We start from the raw sequence: 14913 nt of genomic DNA on the forward strand, positions 1-14913 counted from the left end.
AAAAAATTTTATGAAACTTTTATAAAATTGTAATAATCTTTATTGTTCAAGTTATTTATATATACTGTATTAAGAAGCTAATCTATAGCACCACCCCTTGAAGCATGGTTCACATATTTTATCATTTTTCCATCCCATTTTTTATTATTACTTTATATTTATAAATATACATATAAAATACAGCTTATAACTTTGATATTAATTTTCTTTCTCTAATGTATAAAATAATATTTCATGTATTTTTAGAAAAATAAAGAATATAAAATAATCAGATTAAAGTGTTATAATAAGAAATTATCCTCTTTTGGAGAAAAATATGAAGAGAGCAAGAGAGAGATAGAAATTCCCGAAAAATTAAAAAAAAAATTATTAGTATTAGTTATGAGGATGATGATGTAATTTCATTGCGTAAGAACCATGTGCTAGTTATTTTGGTAATCACCTCAAAAATTTACATGATCTTCTTCATTTTTCTCTGTTAGTATATGAAATGTTAATTTTCGATTTTTTGATTTTTCTATTGGTTTATTACTTTGTGTTAGAAAATAATTTTATTATTTTTAACTTTAATAATATCTAAAATAGTATATAATATGATATAACGTCATTATTACTTTTTAAAAAAATGTTAATATTTTAATATAGAGATGATAATAAAATAATTTTTTTTTTGGTAGATTCTCCAATTTTGAAGGTTAAAAAAGTATTTTTTATTAAAATTATCCAGATTTTTATTAATTTTTATGTTTTAATAAAAAATAAAATGAATAATAAAAAAAAATGTAAGTACATGTTGAAATTAATAAAAAAAAAAACAATATTTTATTTTCTTTTGTTGAATTGATGATTATGATAATATTGTGAAATTTTTAACAAATTGTATTATGGTTAACTTAATATATTTTATAATGATTTTGTTTTTAATACTAATTATTTGAAAAAAAGATATAGACATAAAAATTTTGATAAATTTTATATGAATTAAAAAAGTTATTTTTGAAATTTTATATCAACAGATATTTCACGCTATTTACTTTTCTATCCCGATGTAATTGATATATTGTATTAAGAAAAATGATAATTAATGTAACATATATAACCCAATTGGTTATAATTTAAAATAAATAAATGAAATCATAATTTTAAAACTAGTTTTGCTATATTATAAATATGTGAACGTTATCAACATTTTTAACATATAAAAATCATGAATAATCCTTTTTAATTACAAGGGCAATATATTTGTTAAAACACTTTTAACCTTTAATTGTTTTAATGATATCAACGTGACAAAAAATTATTTTTAAATCTATGCAAATTTAAAAATAATTTTATGATAAAGTAAGAATGCGATTTTGAAATAGCATTTCTTTTATTAAATTAATTAGATAATATTTTTTAAAATGCCTTGTAAAAAGTTATTTATTTCCGTTTAATTAATTTTAGATGATTATATAAATTTTCTCGAAAAATAAAAACCTTCAAATGTGTAAATTAATTTTTTTTATCGGTACATTCATATATCATAGAATAAAATAGATGTAAACATTAAATTAATTACCTAATATTATATAATACACAAACAATTAGTCAATTGCTTACCAATGATCAAAGGTTTATCTATAATAAATGATTGTATTATTAAAAGTTCTTCCTAAAATTAAATTTTATGAATATCATAAAGTTGTTTGTATTTTTTAAAATGAAAATTTAACTAATATATGTAATCCTTTATGAAATATTCAAATACAATGGTATATTTCCAAATTAAATCTGTTTTCATGTTCATGAATGCTACAGTGAAAATTATAAACATTCAAAAATAATAATAAAGGGTAAAACAACTTTAACATTGAGACAAAAATTTATCATTGAAATATTTGAGTTATTTAAAGAAAAAACAAAGCATGCTGAAGTCATATTTAAAATCAGTAATTACATTTTGAACAATTTTTTAAGATAAGATGAATGAGATTTATTCAAACTTCATTTAACATGTATTAGTTGAGATACTAAAAAGTCATGAACAATTAATATTTAAAAAAAATTTCTATTCTTTATCGAATCTCATGTCAATGTTATGATAAGCGCAAACGGCATTCTGCAATAAACTTCTAATTGATTTTAAATGGCGTCTACCTTCAAAACATTTTTATATCTTTAAATGCGTTCGAGATATAAAAAAATGGTGACAATTGATTACGCGCGAAAAAGTACCAAGCATAGTATTTCAAGAACCATTAAAAATAAAAAAATCCTTTCAACGTAGGGTATGCCTTAAATTTTGAAAAAAGTCTAGCGCATCTGATTTCATGCTTCTGTGACCTCGTGAACTTGAGTTATCGCTAGATTCTTACAACTTTTGATTTAAACATATTTCTTATCATAACTTCATTTTTAGAAGTCCTATAAAGATGAGAATAGGCTCAATGAATTTCTCGTAAAAAATTGTTCTAGAATCATTTGTTTATATTTAAAATATCTCATTAGATCATAGAAGTCGAAATTTGCAAAAAAATATTCTCCAATTTCGCCCTCAACTTTGACTACTTATAACTTCTGAAATTTCAATTTTTTAATATTGTTGATTATATTTAAAATTCATCATTTCTAAAGGGCTATCGAATGAATATAGTGGTGCATTCAAATTCCAAAAAAAGTTTTCATTTTTTGGTCACATTTTTTGGGGTAAAGTCGTAAATTTAGAAAATTTTCATCCAATTTTTGAATCTCTGAAAATAATAATGCTATAGCTATAAAAATCATTTATCTAGACCTACTTTTGAATAGAAATCGAATGAAAGTAGTCCCATCTTCATAGGATAAGTATTTCTTGAGATACTGAAAAGTCGAGAACAATGAATATTTTAGAAAAATTTCCTCCCTTGGTCATATCTCGCTTCAAAATGAAGATAAATGCAATCAGATTTCTGCAATCGTCTTCAAATGAGTTTTCAAGTGAGGTCTACCTTCAAAATTTTTTTATATCTTAAAGCACTTTTGAGATATAAAAAAATGATGACAATGGATTACGCGCGAAAAAGTACCAAATTTCATATCTCAAGAACCATTGAAAATAAAAAAATGTTTTCAACGTAAAGTATACCTTAATTTACAGAAGAAGCACAGCGCATCAGATTTTATAACTCTGTAACTTCATTAACATGAGTTATCGCTAGATTCTTAAAACTTTTTTTAAAACTTATTTCTTATCATATCTTCATTTTTAGAAGTCCTATAAAAATAAGAATAGCAGCAATGAACTTCTCGTAAAAATGTGAGCTAGAATAAAGTATTTTTTTTAAAATGTACAATATTATCATAGAAATCAAAATTAAGAAAAAAATATTCCCCACTTTCGCTCCTCAACTTTGAATCTTTATAACTCATGAAATTTTAATTTTAGAATATTGTTGATTATATTCAAAATTCATCCCATTTCAAGGGCTATCGAATGACTATAGTTGCACATTCAAATTCCAAAAAAAGTTGTCATTTTTTGGTCACATTTTTTGAGGTAAAGTCGTAAATTTAGAAAATTTTCAGCCAATTTCCGAATCTCTGAAAATAATAATGCTATAGCTATAAAAATCATTTATCTAGACCTACTTTTGAATAGAAATCGAATGAAAGTAGTCCCATATTCATAGGATAAGTATTTCCTGAAATACTGAAAAGTCGGGAACAATGAATATTTTTAAAAAATTTCCGCCTTTGGTCATATCTCGCTTCAAAATAAAGATAAATACAGGCAGATTTCTGAAATCGTCTTCTAATGAGTTTTCATATGGGGTCTACCTTCAAAATATTTTTATACCTTTTATCACTTTCGAGATATAAAAAAATGGTGACAATGGATTACGCGCGAAAAAGTACCAAATTTCATATCTCAAGAACGGTTGAAAATTTAAAAATATTTTCAACGTAGGGTATGTCTAAAATTATGAAAGAAGCCCAGCGCATCAAGTTTCATGGACCTGTGACCTCATTAACTTGAGTTATCACATGATTTCTTAAACATTTTTTTCAAAACTTATTTCTTATCATAACTTCATTTTTAGAAGTCCTATAAAAATAAGAATAGCAGCAATGAACTTCTCGTAAAAATGTGAGCTAGAATATAGTATTTTTTTTAAAATGTACAATATTATCATAGAAATCAAAATTAAGAAAAAAATATTCCCCACTTTCGCTCCTCAACTTTGAATCTTTATAACTCATGAAATTTTAATTTTAGAATATTGTTGATTATATTCAAAATTCATCCCATTTCAAGGGCTATCGAATGACTATAGTTGCACATTCAAATTCCAAAAAAAGTTGTCATTTTTTGGTCACATTTTTTGAGGTAAAGTCGTAAATTTAGAAAATTTTCATCCAATTTCTGAATCTCTGAAAATAATAATGCTATAGCTATGAAAATTATTAATCTAGACCTACTTTTGAATAGAAATCGAATGAAAGTAGTCCCATCTTCATAGGATAAGTATTTCTTGAGATACTGAAAAGTCGAGAACAATGAATATTTTAGAAAAATTTCCGCCCTTGGTCATATCTCGCTTCATAATGAAGATAAATGGAAGCAGTTTTCTGCAATCGTCTTCAAATGAGTTTTCAAGTGAGGTCTACCTTCAAAATTTTTTTATATCTTAAAGCACTTTTGAGATATAAAAAAATGATGACAATGAATTACGCGCGAAAAAGTACCAAGTACAGTATTTCAAGAACGATTGAAAATTTGAAAATCTTTTCAACGTAAGGTATGCCTTAAATTATAAAAAAAGTCCAGCGCACTTGATTTCATACTTCTGTGGTTTCATCGACTTGAGTTTCTACTAGATTATTGAAACTTTTTTATAAACATATTTCTTATCATATCTCAATTTCAAATTGTCTTATAAATATAACAATATCTGCATTGAACTTTTCATAAAAAAATGATTTAGAATCATTTGTTTATTTTTAAAATTTCTTATTGTATCATGAAAGTCGAGATTTGCAAAAAAAATATTCCCCAATTTCGCCTTCAACTTTGACTACTTATAACTTCTGAAATTTCAATTTTTTAATATTGTTGATTATATTTAAAATTCATCATTTCTAAAGGGCTATCAAATGAATGTAATGTTATTGTTAATTTTTAAAAAAGTTTTTTTTTTAATGCTTATACTTGACTATCATTAAGCATAATACATAATATAATGTATATTAACTTTAAATTTTATAGTCTTTAGATTCATATTTTTTTTAAGTTTTGAATTGGAAAAAGAAAATTATAAAACAGCTAAAGGAATAAGCAATTTATTATATAAATATTTTGATTATCAAACACAACTAACCAATTATTTTTTGCTATCATACATAATATTATGCAAATAAAAATTATATTAAATTTAAAAAAAAAAAGTTTATAAAGTAATAATATACTTTTTTTTTAGATGATAAATGAAAAAAACAACTGTTTTATTTTTCCTACACATATCACAGTAAGATTTTTTAGTAAGAATGGATAAATCAATTTTAAAAAGTACAAAAAAATACTTTATGTATGATTTTTTTTTCTTTATAAAAACATTTTAATAATTATAAAACTTTATTAAAAACAAGAGTAAACCATCTACAAAAGTGCTTAACATTGTAATTTAAAAAACTATTTATTTAAATGGAAGTTCCTCTATTTCTCAAGGCTGCATCTTTTTTTTTCAAATTAAAATTTTCAAGAAAATATAAATTGAAATTATTCAGAAAGTCATAGCATTAATAATAGAATCTTTTGAAAATACAAAACTCTTATTTTCATCCGTTTTTTTTTGTAAATTTAATTTGTAGTTACTGCCTTATTTGAACAATCATAAAATTTTTGTAGATTAAACTAAAGAAATATAAGATCACATACAATTTATAATATTTATGCAATCATGTGTCTAAAATTTAGAACTATTTCCATAAAATTATCATAGTTGTAATCTACAGTTTTTTTATTACTATCCTTCAAAAGAAACATAAACCCAGAAAAAATTGATTCTTATCTCTGGTGACAATATCAATATAATTTTCATTTGTTTATTTTTTTACACCCAGGCTGCCCATCCTTCAAACATGACGGCTAAATTATTAATATCAGTAGCTTCATCGATTAAGTCAGTAACTAAATTTTCTAATCTATTCTCTACAATCTCTTTATTTTCTGATTTCATAATATTACTATCATCAATTGGAGTTTCATTATCTTTAATATTGTCATAAAAAAGTCTATTAAATCGACTTTTAACATCATTAATAATACTAACAGCACATTCATTTTTCATTTGAGAAGAAACATCACAATGTCTTGAATCTCTTTTCAATGAGTACATATTTTCTTCATTAAAAACAACTTTTATTGTAGATAATTCTTTTATCTTCTTAATAGAATTTTCTGATAATTCCATTATCTCATTTAACATTTTCATTCTTTCAATATTCAATTCATAATTATATTCTTGAGGAATAATAAGCATACAAGTTTTCTTTACCTTAGGTATCAATTCATGGTACAAAAGTTTTTCTAATTCGTTAAACTGATTATTATAAACACTCAAAGCTGTCAAAGGTCCTTGAATATTAGAAGAAAAAGATTCTAATAATTTTTGAATATTATGAAGTTTATATGAATTGACTTGGTTTGTAAAATTATCATTATTCCATGAATTTTTTAATTGATTTTCTTTCTTATAAATATCTACTAGTTCACCAACAACATCATGTACCATTTTTTCATAGTCACTCATTATTAATGAAATCTCCATAACCTTAATCTTAAATAATCCAAAACTTCTTTCAACAAGTTCTTTGGGTTCAAAAACACTTCTTCCATAAATAGCAAACATAATATCTAATGGTAATGATTCACCTTGATTCTTTACTTCACTTACTGAGCTCCAATCCGCTAATGGATCATAAGCATATGTCTCAAGAATATTATACAATATATCATAATTTTCTCTTAGACATTTTAAAACAAATTTACACGATTCTTTAAAAATACCCTCAGTTTTCATTGGTCCCATAACATCAACCATAGATCTTGTCATTCTAAAAGGAACTTTTTCAGGACATTTGAGGTTCTTTAATTTTCCAAAACAAACATTAAAATCTATGTGTAAAATTTCTCCAGTCAAATAAATAATCATAATATTTGATAAATGTCTATCACCAACTCCAAATAGCCATCCTATCATACTCATAACAGCTACACTTCTAGAATAAGTTTTTGTTACATGATACCAATGATCACCATCAACAACAACTTTTTGAATTTTATTAGTTAAAGTATTCTTTGGAACTATATCTGAAACATCATTGAAAGCTTTAACAAAAGCTTCAGTGTTTTCTTTTAATCTAAATTCATTGATATCTGTAATTTTATCATTGTTACAATTTAAGTATTTTTTAACTCTTCCTATAAAAAATTGGCGAGCTCTTTTAGAGGCATTGACGTCATCCGGAACATCACCATCAAACTTATCTTTATTTTTTTGTAGCCAATTATAATAAGGAGTAAACATTTGATCTGCCTCACCAACATATTTTATTAAACCACTTCTAGCTCCAATAGGAGTAACAGAGTAATTTTTTGCTCTGTATGGATAATCTAAATCACCAGGTGTTTTATATTTTTTATTATCTAAAATTTGATTACATATTCTTAAGATTTGTTGAAGTCTCTCATCAAGATGCATATCTTCATAACCTTTAACTAAATAAAAGTGTGAAGAACCATCATTACCATGAAATTCAACTTTTTTGGGTCTAGTTAAAGATTGTATAACAGTAAAAACACTAGATATTTTTTCAATTGATACAAAACTTGGATCAGAATATCTTTTCATATCTTGTCCTGGTAATGGAACAATTCCACTTTCCATATTATATAATGATTCATTTAAATCTTTTAAATTTAATTTTTGTTGTTTAACATTTTTTAAGTGACAAAGATATTTTAATAAATCTTGGAATGGTATAAATGCTCTAAATGGATCAGATTCATTTTTTAATATTTTATATTGTTCAAAAGCTTCTTTAATAATTTTACCATAATTAGTTACAAAATTTTCCTCATATTCACTTTCAAATTTCTTATTAAAAGTAAAATCATATAAATCATTTAAAGCTTGATATATTATATTTGTAAGAATTTTATATTTTTCTTTTCCTATTGCCATCCTTTCATTTGGTGGTATACGATTATCAGAACCTTTTTTAAGATAATTACAATAAGCAGAAAGTTTTTTCTTTATCTCACTTTCACATTTTGATAAAACATGTACCCATTTATCATCTATTAACATATTAATTTTTTTTGTTTCATCAACAAATTTTGTTACACTACCAATTAAACCTGGATATTTTTCTTCAATAAAATTACTTAATCTTGTACAATATTCAGCTATAAAAAGTTTTTCTTTTTCTTTTGATACACTATTAATAGAATTAAATTTAGCTTTATTTAAAGTATTAAAATACATATCCTCATCCTTAACATTATTTTTTGCCACTACTATTGGAAAAACTAAAACATGAGGAGATGTTTTAGCTACAGATTCAAGAATATTATAAATACATTCTCGAACAAATCTATTTGGATGACTTAATCTTGGAAATAGTTGTGGTAAAATATTTTTCCATATATCTTCATTTACTTTTTTTAACATTGATGTTACTAATCTTGATATTACAGGTGGACAAAGGATTATCATTTTATGAATGTTAAGAACTGATCTTATTATATCTGAAGAGATATAAGATGTATTACATAAAGATAAATACTGTTCATAGGCTTTTGTTGATATTGAAAAATATTTAACTTGTCTTGTACATATTTTAGTAAATAGTGTTATAAATGAAACATCATTCATTATGTTATCAGCAAAAATTTCTGCTTCACTTCTATAAAGAGGGAATTGTTTAATAAAACTAATTATATTAATTCGAAGAGAAATTGTTGTATTTGTTGATAAGACAACATTAAAAAGTTTGTTAAAATCTTCTTCATTAAAATATTCAAGCATAAATTTTAAATGTTGTTTTAATTGATTTTCTTCATTAACTGTTACCGGAATCTGATCAGACAATCCTTTTGTTCCTTTATCAAAAACATATTCAGCTAGCATTAAATATGGTTTAGCATATGTTGGAGAAAACCTTGTTGATAATGTTAAAAATGCTGGATAAAAAACATTTGTAGCCATATCGGTATATTCAATCATAGAATGATAATTTTTAATATATGGTTTAATCAATTTATGTATCATTGGTATTGATGTTGAATCAGCTAAAGCTTCAGTAAATTTCTGAATATTTTCATTTGAATTTATAACAATATTTCCCATTTTTATTATTCCTTTTGATAAACTATGCATCTTCATTTGATGATCTAATTGTTTCTTACAAAAAGTACTTTTGTTATTACACTCTGGAATAATACTTAGTTGATTTATTTCTCCTTCAATAAAATCAGTATTTGTCATTCCTATTCTTTGGAGAAGACTTTTTTCAAAAATATGATCCATAAATAATGAAATAGTTTTTGTAATTTGATTAAGATGTTTGAAATTTATTTCTTTATCTTTAAATTTAATGTCATAGTCAATTGATGTTAATGAACCATTAAAACTTTCCAATGGATATTCATATTTATTAATTTTTGAAAAAGTTTTCTTGAACAAATTTAATTGCTCTCTAGCAAGATATTCATTGTCTGTTTTAATTGCCATTTTGGCAATATCAATATAAAAAGATGATGAAATACTGGCATGTACATAATGTCCACAGTGATTAAACCACCATGATAATTTTTTACCTATCTCCAGACATTCTATAGGACTTGACATAAGATTTTCTTCTAAAACTTTTGAATTAACCAATTTAAGTGGAAGTTCTATATCCTCAGAAAATGGAACTTTATTAAGTCTTAATGTTAACCTTTTCTTGACATCCTCAGTAATTAGATGTGAACAGTATGCTGAAGAAAATAATCTACTGTTAGATTGTAAAGTTAAAGCATAATGACCAATAGTTTGAAAAAGTTCAGAACTTTTCCATAAAATTTTGTTATATTTTTTCAAAGCAACATTCCTAAGATCAATAAAACATTCATATGTTGCTAGAACATTTCCTTCAATGACATTGGTAAATTTCTTAATATCATATACGATATTTCTATCATCAACAGGCTCTTTAGGTAAAGAATCCCAATTATTTAAAAAATTAACTAACTTATCATTTTTCTTTTTTTTCCGAAGTTTTTCTTTACGTTTCCTATAATTAATATCATTTTTTTTGTCATCTTCCATATCAAAATAATGTTCTTTTTTCATTTTCTTTTCATCTTTATAGTAATTTAAAACACCTGTAAATTCATTGATCATTTCATCAATATAATTTTGATAGAAAACATTTTTTCTTATCTCAAGGTTAGCAAGCCCTTTCTCAAGTTTTCCTTGAACTATATTATCAATATCATCAATCCAATAGAGGTTAGAAGAACCAAATGTAGTTTCAAAATATTTTTTTATACCTTTTAAAGATTGAGATGATGAAGTTTTAAGATAACTCATTACCATTATTGGAAGAACTTCATCAATTTTTTTTCTTATATCTTCAGAAACTTCTATTTTTTTCGAATCATAAAAATCTCTTGGATCAGCTAAGCGAATAATAGATTCAGATAATTTTAAACATGTACCATAATGACCAATTCTGTAAGATATTTTTATTATTGGAATTATTATTCTTTGAAAAGCTTTTCTTAATTCATATTCATTTTCTCTAATAAATATATTTCTTTTAACAACTTTATCATCATCTTTAGGTTCTGTTACATCCTTTGGAGAAACTTCAAAACATGTCAAAACATTAAATATAATTTTAATCCATAATGAAAATCTTAATATAGCTTCTTCATATAATGGTTTTCTATCATTATAAATATGATCCATACCTTCATATTCAAATGAATATTCATAATCTACATTGAAATTATTTCCATTACCTTCTCCATTTACATCAATATTTTTTGTTTTTTCAATCATTTCATCTTGTAATTCTAATTTATAATTAATAAAATCATCTCCATCACTTGATTCAATACCAAGACTTTCATTAATTTCTGTTAACAAAACAGTTGAAGTTTCTTCCATAAATAATAAAGTTTTCCACATACAACCAACAGGTGTGATAAATTGTTCATTATACAAATACATAGCTATTCCAACACAAATAAGATTCCAATATTCCATAGAATATTTTATTCCAAGACAATCAGCATTAAAAAGATCCATTGGTCTTTCAACCCATTTTAAAAAAATATCTCTTTGAAAATTTATACCCATATCAATTTTTTTGTATATAAAATCCATAATTCTAATAAAATCTTCTCTAGTTGTTATAAAACATGTTGAATTGGTAAATTTTTGTTCAGGAGGTAGATATCCCCTACTTAAGGAGTAAGATAATATAAAAGTTGATGGAACAATTTTCATTAAATAAATAAATTGTGTATGATCACATTTTCTAACTATTTGAAGAAAAAGTTTTTGAAGACGTGTCATACCATAATTATTTAAATGCCATTGGCATCTTTCTAATAATAATTGTGCACCATTAATTAAATTAACTGCTAAACTTTCCTCTTCCTGAGTATATGGCCCATATTTGTAAAAATAAGCTTTGTCACCAAAATATCTATCAAAATCAAAAGATGATACAAGAATTAATAAATTTGAAGATAAATAAAAACGAAATTTTTTAAAAATTAATTGATTAAAATTTTTCTTAACAATCATTTCATGATCATAAAATATTTTCATTATCCATTTAACTATACTAAAAACAGAATCATATCCCATATTATGAAAGTTATTGCAATAATCAGTAAGAGTGGATAAGACAGTATAAAAGTAATTCGATGATGGAGACAATTGAAGAATTGATGAATTCCCACCTTCCTCTTCCCAAACATAATTTGATATATAATGATCATACAAATATGAAAAATCTCTTTGTAGTGTAACAATATAAAAAACAAATTCTTTGGATAATTTTTTAATATTTCTCCATGGAATGGTAAGATTTTTAAAGAGAAAATTAAAAAATGATGGTTGATATGACATAAATACCATAATATTATGTTTTTTGGTAAATAATTTTTCCAAAATTCTTAAAAAACAAACAATATTTCTTTCTGTCTCTTCACAAACAGACTTTTCAATGTCATTTTTTTGAAGGATAAATAAAAGACTAGATATTTTCTTTGTTATCTCTTTGTACAACAACATACTACCAGGTTTTTCTACATTGTTAATTATATCAGACATTGTTTCTATAGATTTTTTATATATTAATTTATCACTGTTCCAAATTTGAAAGAGAATATAATCTTCAGTAAGTTTTAAAAGATATTCAGTTATTTTTGTTTCTGGTAAATATTTTCGTAACGCTAAAATACATATTAATACTTCACCAGTTGGTTCAGAAATACAATCAAAAAAAGATGACATTATATTAAATCTTCTTTCTTCATCCAAAACTTCTTTTGTAAAATCAAGAAGTAAAAATATTTTTAATAAACTTTCGTTACTTCTCAATACATCCATTTCTTTTATAATTTTTTTTGAATTAATGACATTGTCAAAAAATATTTTTAAACTTTTTTCATTGTATGTTTCTACAATTCTACAAATTACTTTGAATAAACAATTTACTGGACCAAGAGATTGCCCTTCAACTAAAGAATTCATATATGCTATCATATCATTATATATTGTTATACCAAGATGTGTTATTGATTCTTGATCAGATATCCAATAACTTTTAAAAAATTGTAATGAAGTATCAAATGTTTCTTGAATTTCAATATCTTCTGTATAATCCATAGCGTAACTAATAAGAAAATTAAAAGTATCAGAAGCTTCCCATAAATTTAATCCTCTAATAGATCCAGTTTTTTTTTGAAAAATTATAGTTAAATGATTTAAAAGTCTAAGATATTTCAAAAAAGTATTTCTTCCTAAAGCATAATCATCACTTTGAAATATTTGAAGTACGCTTTCAAATCTACTATTTACATCATCTAAATTATTTCCATCAATCTTTTGCTCGTTTAAAACTTTAATACAGGTATTAAGCATTTCCTCATCTTTTTGCAAATTATCTATATTATTAGAGATAAAAGAACACCACTCTTTAATATCATCATTAGAAGCTATCTTAAAGAATTGATTATATATTTTCCTGTAACATCTTTCCCCCATAATTCTACTACTATAGAATAAATCTGTTTTAATTAATTCATAACATATTTCAATCCATTTAGGAAATTGTTCATTAAGATTACTTATCTTTCTAATATTCTTAACTAAGCTTTTTACCTTTGGATGTGTTGTTATCAAATCATCTCTTATTACCTTAAAAAGAAAGTAAAATACATATTTATTAAAAATATAAACTTACATCATTAATTATATCACATAGTGAGGAAAAATCATTAGTTAAATTCAATTCAAAATTCATATCTTTCTCATCATCATTATCCATAATTTGTATTGCAATTAATTAACTCTATAGATAAAAGAAGATATTAAATATTTTATTTACAATCTTCAATTATCTAGAAAATAAAATAATATTTTTTTTTTCATAAATCAAAATTATTTATGCAAATATGATAATTAAATTCCTTTTCGAATAACGCTTCTGTTACCTATTATAAGAAATATAACCATGCGTTTTTATATACCTATTTTATAAAATAGATTTTTCCCTCTTTATATCTATAAAATATATATGTAAATAATAATATTATTTAAAAAATATTATAAGATAACTAATTTTAGTTGTTAAAAAAAATGCTACTCATGCAAGTAAAAAATAAATATTATATTTTAACCCAATAAAAATTTACAAAAAAAAATATAAAATTTAAGAGTAACCTTATCATACATTAGAAAGTAAAAAAAATAATGGTGAAATCTGAAGTTAAATTAAATATATTAACATAAATATTTATATATTAAAGAGACATTTACTTTAAAGTTAATAAAATGTTGTCGAAATGTTATACTTTTATAATTATAAATAAACTAAAATGGAGAGAGCAAAAAAATTAATATTTTGTTATCTTTCTATGTTAATAAGGAAAATGAAGATGATTATAGAAATATAATTATCTTACTTGCTGTTATTTATAAACCAATCACTTGGGAACAAATATTAATAAGATAGATTTTTACATCTTATCATAATTAAAAATATATTAATAAGTCATGTAGTATGTTAGTTTTAAAATAAACAAATTCATTTAAAATATATTAAAAATATTAAAAAATAATTGAATAATAATAAACTTGATTATTTAAATAATAATAATTAGAGACATAAAAAAATTAATAACATAAAAAGATAGCAAAAAAAAAAGTATAATTAATTTAAAAACATTTCTTTTTTTTTTTTCTTAACTTAAAATGATTATGGGTAAAAGATAAGAAAAATTATACAAACTACTTGGTAGACAATAAAAAAAAAAGGAAAAATATACGTACAAAGAGAGAATGAATGTATAAATTAAGTATATATTTTCTTTGTAAGAGTAACAGAAAAAATTACTTTTTAAGAATGTATAAGAATATTAATGTTATTAAAAAAAATAATTATTATATTAAAAGCATATATAAAAATAAGGTATAATTAAATTGTTTGTTAGAATTTATAAAGCTATATCTATCTTTCATTGGAGGTGATTTGTCAAATCGTCATTAAAATTATGATTTTTGGAGTGGTGTTTATATTAGTTATAAAAAGGAAATAGAAGAAATTTCTTTTTTTTACCATTTTTAATGTATGAAACATATTTTGATTTAAAAATATTTATCAAAA

The 14913-nt window shown here is 23.3% G+C and overlaps 1 protein-coding gene across 1 annotated transcript; it reads right to left on the reverse strand.

Moving 5' to 3' along the window:
• Nucleotides 1-6071: 6071 nt before the first annotated feature.
• SRAE_2000045300 (Serine/threonine-protein kinase Smg1) lies at nucleotides 6072-13575 on the reverse strand (the record flags this gene model as incomplete). Its single annotated transcript, XM_024651284.1, has 3 exons — nucleotides 6072-7633; nucleotides 7682-13445; nucleotides 13492-13575. The coding sequence occupies 3 exons, from the start codon at nucleotides 13573-13575 to the stop codon at nucleotides 6072-6074; spliced, it is 7410 nt and encodes a 2469-aa protein (XP_024504977.1).
• Nucleotides 13576-14913: the final 1338 nt, after the last annotated feature.

Source organism: Strongyloides ratti, assembly GCF_001040885.1.
Source record: "Strongyloides ratti genome assembly S_ratti_ED321, chromosome : 2".
Classification (NCBI taxonomy): Eukaryota; Metazoa; Nematoda; class Chromadorea; order Rhabditida; family Strongyloididae; genus Strongyloides; species Strongyloides ratti.